The sequence below is a fragment of the Aulonocara sp. 'chitande type north' Nkhata Bay genome, linkage group LG11 (assembly GCF_057382095.1).
Source record: "Aulonocara sp. 'chitande type north' Nkhata Bay isolate Kocher_YH1m ecotype deep benthic linkage group LG11, A_spYH_male_GT1.1, whole genome shotgun sequence".
In the NCBI taxonomy this organism is placed as follows: domain Eukaryota; kingdom Metazoa; phylum Chordata; class Actinopteri; order Cichliformes; family Cichlidae; genus Aulonocara; species Aulonocara sp. 'chitande type north' Nkhata Bay.
In genome coordinates, this window is record NC_141354.1 from 23,490,345 (window position 1) to 23,498,547 (window position 8,203).

The 8,203-nt window shown below is 44.7% G+C and overlaps 1 protein-coding gene across 1 annotated transcript in view; it reads left to right on the forward strand.

Annotated features, from left to right (window-relative positions):
* LOC147318975 (forkhead box protein O6-like) overlaps positions 1 to 7,763 on the forward strand; it is a 29,029-nt gene extending 21,266 nt beyond the window's left edge. The window contains exon 2 of the mRNA XM_086311209.1: positions 3,617 to 7,763. Within this exon, the coding sequence (XP_086167335.1) occupies positions 3,617 to 5,332 (1,716 nt within the window). The 3' untranslated portion in view covers positions 5,333 to 7,763. The remainder of the gene's footprint in view (positions 1 to 3,616) is intronic.
* The last annotated feature ends 440 nt before the right edge of the window (positions 7,764 to 8,203 follow it).

An 8,203-nucleotide genomic window follows, 5' to 3' on the forward strand; every position in this document is an offset into this window, starting at 1 on the left:
ACCAGTGGGGACATGGAATATTGAACACCCATATTGGCCTCATATTGCAGGTGGATTGTGTAGTTAGTCAGATGTTGATGTGCGCACTGACAGGCATTAAACGTCATTGATTTTGAGCATTAAGTAGGCCTCTCTAGTCTCTGAATCAAACTGAGTTTGCATGTGGAAGAAAGGAGGGAGAACTGTAGAGCCATCGATTGGTGTTGTGAGATTTCCAAAAGCCAAATGAATGGTTCTTGAAGAGGTTAGGAAAGAGGAACACATAAGGATGTTCCTGCTAGATTTGATTTATAGATTTCTGTATCTGTTATAAAAACCAGTTGAACTCCCACCCCCAACTGCTTAGTCCACCTGTGCAGGGTGGAAAAAGTGTCAACATGGGAGATTTGCTCGTAAAGAACATAATCTTTTAATCTGAGGACAAAGAGTCCTATCCCGTTGCCTTTGTCTAAATGTCTAAATCAGCTATCAGGTGTTTTGGGCCTTAATGAGAGTTGAACCCAAGCTGATTGTTTCCTTGCAGTCACAAAAGCCTTGTTCACCTTAATTGGCTTTGATTGGTCCATAAACTATCACCCTTAGCCTCTTTTACTTAGTGGCCAAATTAACTCCTTACAGCCTGATTTAGCAGTATTTGATGAGGGTGGATGCTCTTTATATATCTGTGCAGGTTCTCAGTCAACCAGGTCATGCAATTCTTAATGAAAAGCAACTCTTTTTTTGTGTGGTTTGTGACGTTTTACCTCTCATCCAAGGGCCTGTTCAGTTCTAATAACTGAAAAAAAAAAAAAAGTTCTTGATTATGAAACAAAGAAGTCACATCAGTTCTTATGACTCCATCTTGTTCGTTCCAGCATTATGGTACCAGCACTGGATGTCGCCACATGACCCACTGGTTCATTCATTATTTAGAGCCTTCTCCACTAGCCTCATTGTATTAAAGGCGTATGATTTGAATAGGAAGTAGCGTGCTGAACCCAGGCATGTGATGTGTGTTCCTCTGTCATTGTATGTTTCTGTGGGCTTCATCGGACTGTCTCAGCAAGCCAGGGGGCTAAAAGAGAATTTCCATTTTATGAATATTTAATGCATAATAAAGTTTTCAATTTTATTCTATTCTTTAACCCATAGGGCTAAAGAATGTCACAAAGCCAACCCTCAAGGACAGAGCACAAATTGGAGGTAGTTGATTTGTTGGAGAAATTAAAAATATAGTTAACACCTGCCTCAGAAATCATACAGTAAAAATACACACAGGAACATTTGGCGTAGTTTTTAACCATATCCTATAAGGTTTTTATAGTGTCCCTGTTTCCCACATCAAACTCCCCTTACTTTTTGCTACTATAGGATCATAGCATATCCAAGCTGCCTGCTGTGTATGTGGTAACCTGGCATAGCTCTGTGTGAGACACCCAGCTGGGAGTGCCCCTGAATCAACTTGGGATTAGCCCAGGATTGTCTGGGATTACTCGGGGATGGAGAGGGATTAGCAGTGACTGCCTGTTTCAGGGGCGTGAGGGCCAGAGGCTGGTCAAATTGCCCCTGACTCAGAGAACAGGAGGCAGACAGAACCACACCCACCATGAAACCACCTGCAACCTTTGTAATCTTAAATTCTAGCACACACACAAATACGTGCAAACAGGATGACAGCAAAAAACATGTGGTAGAAAACTATCGAAAGCCAGCAGCCAGTAATGATGATGATGCCGTTGCTGGCCACCATCCGAAATCTCTCAAATCTCTCTAGCAGGTGGATTCATCAGATAAAGAGGGTTTGGGATGATGACAAATCCCTCCAAGTTCAATGGGGCTGCTCTTCCCTCATACGGGGATAAATCGAGATTTGAATCAGACAGGTCACACAGAGTTGTGGCATGAAGTGGTTCAGCTCTCTGAAAGATGCCTCATTTACCACCGGCCGCGATGGAAAGGCATGAATGCTTACATATGTTTTAATTCGGGCATGCACCGGACTTGATGGGGGATGATTTGGAGTGGTATGATAGGTGGATGAGCCAGCCAGGGTGAGACAGGGAGTTGGCGCGGCACGTAGAGAAGCCGTCAGAAGCAGGGAGCGGGCATCCCCTGCGGACTTGCACTGCCAAGATGAAAGGCTGTTTAGTGTTGGAGCAGCAGCATCAAACAGCCGCCTCCTCTTGCATCCTTTCCCCCATCCCCCACTCTCCCTCCATTTCTCTCTCTGACTCTCTTGACTCTTACCACAATATGATATAGTTCTGCCATTGCGCGTTTACCCGGTTGCCATGGTTACCCAGTTCTGGAGGTGTCACGGCGAAATAACCCAAGGAGGCATTCACAGATCACCTGAATTCAGCTCACCTCCCGTTTATATGTTCACCGTCGCAATTTGATTTGTTTCCCTGCTGTGCAATTCGCTCTAAATACAAATAATGTGCAACATAATGAAGAGAGTGGTGTGAGTACCCCTCAGTCCGAAACAATCCATTGTATGTGTATATTCCCAAACTGCAGGAGATGCTTTTTGATTTGATATTGTCCTGCCTGAGCATCTAAATTACTTATGCAGCACAAACAACAGAATTATAACAACAGATTCCCTGACACTCGGAAATCGCTATTATTCACCAACCCTTGAGATATAAATGATTAAAAAATAGAAACTATATCCTTTGAATGACCGAGTCACTGGCTAACCCCAACCCATGCCAGTGTAGAGGATAATGGGAAAGTAATTGGTGGCACACTGTATAATTGAAGGCATAGAGATTGAAGCCAGAAGTTGGAAATGACTTGCGTTCAAAGAAGTGTGTAAAATAGGAAAAAGGAAAATTGAGACAAGTTGAAATATGAAGCATTTAGTGACAAAAAAGAAATACAGGACTGTGATAAAGAGAGAACAAGGGAGGGGAAGGGAGATAGGCAGTGAAGGTCTGTCAGAGGGTGAGATACATCCATTAGCCCTCCTTCCTCCCGGCTCGATCTTGTGATACATCCCCCCATTCAACCTACGTGAAGGAAAGAGACAGAGCTGGCACTAAGCCAGGCTGGCACCAACTTCAAACATACAGTACAGCTAACCTCAGTGGTTTACATCAGGCCAGCTAAAAGCAGAAGTAGAGGAGGACAGATGGATTGATGGAAATGAAAGTGGGAGGATTGACGTACATAGGGAGAATGTCTAAAGTCGGAGTCTTCGGTCATTTCAGGTGGGATAAGACTGACAGGGTGTTGCTTTATGCCAGCTGTAGCTGTTATTTGAGCATGTTTGTGCTTTTCAGTGAGCTCTAAATTTCCTGATTTTAGTCGACTCTGGTTTTGTGTATCTAATATTGGGAACGGAAGCGACCTGATAATTTAGGACAATTTTCTGTGACTCATCATGTATGGACCGGATGGTTTATATGCAATACTGACAGCTGTGCTTGTGGTTAAGGTTTTCTTGAGCATTGACTTTAATACTTGATGTATTAAAAACAATCTTATTTTCGTGTAGAACTTTTTAATCTAAATCTTATGCACATTTCCCTTATTTGAATTGTTTACATTTTTACATAAATAGTAATTGAAATGACATTCATTATATTACAGTTTAGTTTTATATTTTTCTTTCTCTTTTATCTTTCTGCAGAATTCAATCCGACACAACCTGTCCCTTCACACACGCTTCATCCGGGTGCAGAATGAGGGTACAGGGAAGAGTTCCTGGTGGATGCTCAATCCAGATGGAGGAAAAATGGGCAAAGCCCCGCGGAGACGAGCAGTCTCTATGGACAACAGCACAAAATACCTAAAAAGCAAAGGCCGGATCAGAGGCAAGAGGGTTGGCCGCCCTGGGATTGGAGCTGTGTCTGCTAGTGTGGGGCTCCAGAGCTCCCCTGATCATGGCAGCCCTTCACAGAAAGGCCTCCAAGGAGCCGGAGGTGCATCTGGAACAGATGGTGAGTTTGATGCTTGGACAGACCTCCATTCCAGGGCTAGTTCATCAGCGTCTACCCTTAGTGGGCGGTTGTCACCCATCCTCGCAGAGGGAGAACCAGAGGAACCAGAGGAGGGCGGCCTGTCCTGTTCCACCTCCCCTCACCTCTACCCGTCGCCAACTAGTGCACGCTCTCCATCCATGGGTGCTGGAAATCACTGTCCTCCTCTTGAGCAGCTGCCTCAGCTGGCTAACCTGACAGGTGCCATCAGTCTGGATGAGCAGATGATGGAGGATGGTTATCATCATCATCGTTCACAGCAGCAGCAACACCAGCAGCATCAAGCTATTGGCAGACATAAGCACCAAACTGCTGTCTATCACTACAACTCTGGAGTGAAAGGACAGGGCTCCTATGGTTCAAGTGTCTATGGGGCAACAGGCATGGGGATGCTGCGTCACCACTCACCCATGCAGACCATTCAGGAGAACAAACCAGCCAGTTTCTCTGGAACCATGCGAGCATACTCAAGCACTAATGCCCTTCAGAGTCTGCTAACAGGGGGTCCAGCTGGACAGCAATACTGTCCCAAGGACATGATGCTGGGACAGGAGAGGGAAAGCCATTCTCTGATGAATCAAGCTACAAATGGAGTTGGAGCCAACCATCACAGCCACCACCCCGGCCTCCACAATGGCCACAGCCACAATGGACTGCATAGTCACAGCTCAACTCATAGCCATAACAGAACTCACAGCCATACTCCCAGTCATAATCACAACAATGTAACCAACCACAACTCACCTCACAGCCTCACTCACAATGGTCACAGCCTCAGCCAGAGCCATAACCACACACCACCCCGGGCTGCTGCCCTGACCCCACGTGGCAGCAGCAATCAGTTGCAGACCTACAACCACAAAGCTCCTTACCTGTACAGCCCCCCGTCACATGCCCACCTTCCTGCTTCTACCACCCTCCCCCCAAATCCAGCAGGTATGCTCGGCATGCCCCAGGACTCGTGCCATGTTGCCACAGCTCCCCACCCACGTCACAACCATTACCCAGACCCACAACACCAAGGCATGAGTAATGGACCGTATCACCATGGCCTCGGGATGGGCAGTGGTACCGCTGGTAGCAACTACCATGGCTATCACCAACCTCACCCCCATGAGAGACTACCAGCTGACCTGGACATTGACATGTTCCATGGCAGCTTAGACTGCGATGTGGAGTCCATCCTCCTCCATGATATCATGGACTCTGGGGAGGAGATGGACTTTAACTTTGACTGCTCGTTAGCTCAAGGTGTGGGCATCGGCATGGGTATGGGAATGGGTGTGACTATGGGTATGGGGATGGGAATGAGTGGACTGGCTGGTCCACAGCAAGCCCATAGCAACCAGAGCTGGGTGCCTGGGTAAAGTCAAGAACAACACGTCTAACCCTCAGAAAGAACGACCCTCCTCATGAAGCACTGTGCTCAACTGTGACATTCCTGATTTGACACAAAGACTATAGGATCCACACTCCCATGTCTCTTTGTTGTCTTGACAATTCCACTGTCACCCCCCCCCCCCCCCCCCGCCCCCATTTTTTAAAAAGATCCCCCTCTAGTTCATGTCACATTAAGTTTTTCCTCAAATCAACTATACTGTGATGACAATCTCTCAGCTGTGCTTGCCCAACATCGCTTCTCATCTGCCATGAGAACTGAACTCTGAATGCACTTTATTGCAAGTGGGTCACATCTCACGGTGTAATGCCTTCACAGAGCAGCTCAGGCAGAGCTTGGCATGTTTTGTAAGGTGGCTTCAGTATTTGACAAGAACAAATGAGGAATAACAAGCCCTGCTAATAAAGTGTCAGATTTATGAACTGATAAAATTGGAGTCGTTTGCTTATATACTGTCATTTTTAAAGGTCGGGAGAACTGTTTTTGACAGTTACATGTGATTGGAGCCCTGAGTTTTCAAATGTAGTGGTACCGTAAGATCATAGGCATTTCTTAAGACTTATTTATACCTCAATTTAATATATTATTTAATGCAATATCCCTCAAGATTGGCTGAAATTCAATTGTACACTAGACTTAAACAGAGGTCCGATCAGAAGCCAGTTCATCATTTGAAAGACATTCACTCGTTCATAAGCTCCACGTAATTATCTTACATCAGCAGCCCTGTTGTTTATAGCTATAGTCTTGCACTTTGACTTTTCTCTCGGATGCAACATTTTGTTGTTCGGCTTCTTTGCTATTGGTTCGAGAATATTGTCATCGTGTCGTTAAATGGATTCTATCATTAGTGGCCAGCGCGCAATTTGGTGAATTAAAATGTCATATCACCTTGTCTCACCTGGGCCTCTTGTGCTAGTCTCCCTCTCTCTCCTTCTCTGTCTCCGTCTGCGAGTGGAGACAAAGTGACCATTCCTCACACCAAGCCATTAATGTAGGTTGATTGAAATTCAGCATCTTGCTTTTAATCTCCAAAGTGATGCGGCAGCGATGTGTCATTATTGAGAGGCTAATGTGTTGTCCTCCCATCTCTCACCTCGGCTGTCCGGGCCACCTCTTGCTTCTCCAGCTTAATGCGCCAAGAAAGTGAGACAAAATGGTGATTAACGCCAAGTCACTCTGCCTGCTGTCCTGCTCTGAGAAGGGCCAATGTCACTGGCCACATGCCTGCTCAAAATGGGTAAACAAAAAGAAAAGACGGAGACAAGGATAGAACAAAAGCCTGTTGTTGCAGTGGGATCAATCATCAGCCTTAGTTTCCATTCCTCTTGGATGTGTGCGTCTCAAAACAGGTCATGTACTCCTATTGTAAATCGTTTCCATTGTCTCCATTTAGTTCCCATGTTTTCAGTGCTTATACCCGGCACTTCAAATACTCAAACAGGTGAAAAGGGAGATGTTTAAGGAGAAAACAATCAGCCAATCTCAGTGGCATGAGTCTGTGTCTGATAGGGTTGTAATGCTTCACAGCCATCCGCATCCACTTTTTGTGTGTTTATTCTGTTGTCTTGTAGTTGTTGTTGTACTGTTGAAATTGTAAGGACTGATGAAGACAGTGCTGAAATATCCATAGTGTAAGGGTGGAATCCACTGGTGAAATTATTTTGGTAGCGCAGTATGACCTTCCAAAGCTTCAACAGCGTGCACCCCTCCGATATGTGCTGTGCTCTGCTCAGTTGTTTCTGCGTTTGTGAGTGGGGGAGTCTGCAGTTAATTTCTCACTGGCCTTGAGAGAGAGAAGAAAAGAGGACACCCCTATTCTCTAATTCCCTCAAGGAGACTCTCCGCACTGGGTCTGTACAAAGTACGGCACACAAAGGAAAAGAAGGAGTGTGGGGGTTATTGTTAGAGCCAAAGGTCAAGCATGGCACAGACTATCAGACCCATTATTGAGGTAAATACCTTTATTTCAGGGCTTTTAGCGCACTGGTTCCATTTAATCTCTGAGCGGAAAATGCGTGAAATTTTATAAGCAACTGGGCCTCGCAAAGCGGTTATGTTATATCCTATGCTACAGACGTTTATCAATGCCCTGCTATTGGAAAGATAGCTATATATGATGTCTAATTTTCCTCTATTTATTTATGAAAGAGATTGGTCTTTGTCACTCCTAAATGTGGTAATCGTTTGAGTCAACGCCTGTCCCTTCCTCTTCTTGTCTGTTTTTTAAGATGTCACTCCCTCCGACCCTTTTACTGACTTTTATTTTGTACAAAATCTATATATTAAAAAAATTGTATAATAGTTTTTAAAATCTCAAAATAATATCAGTTTTGTTGTCTATTTCTTTTTTTAAAAGAATGTATCTCATCATCTGGTGACTGTTAAATAAATGAAATGCGAAGAAAACGATGTCTCTGTTGTCACATTTGTTTAAATATGACCATGTAGAATGATTTTTTTCCCCACAAAAAACACAACCAAGTGAGCTTTTCCTTGCAATTTAGTGAGTCTGAAGGGGAATTTTCCTGAGCTACTTCTGTTTGTCAGTTGCTTTTGTGCAGTAACTGACACGTCGAATATGTGTGAGCTGCTTGCAAATTCATTTTTTCCTTGTGTTTCCTTATTTTGTTATTAACATACAACTCTTCTCACAATGGGGCGACAACCCCTGTTTGCAGCATTTGACCAGGACACCAAGTCACTGCGTGTGGGAAGTGGACACCATGATTAAAATGGGGGGAAAAAATTTAAAATCACAATTGCAGGGAAGCATCACTTGTGCTAGAGAATGGATGAGAAGGCGAGAGATAGGGTGAAGGTTTGTGTGTGTGTGTGT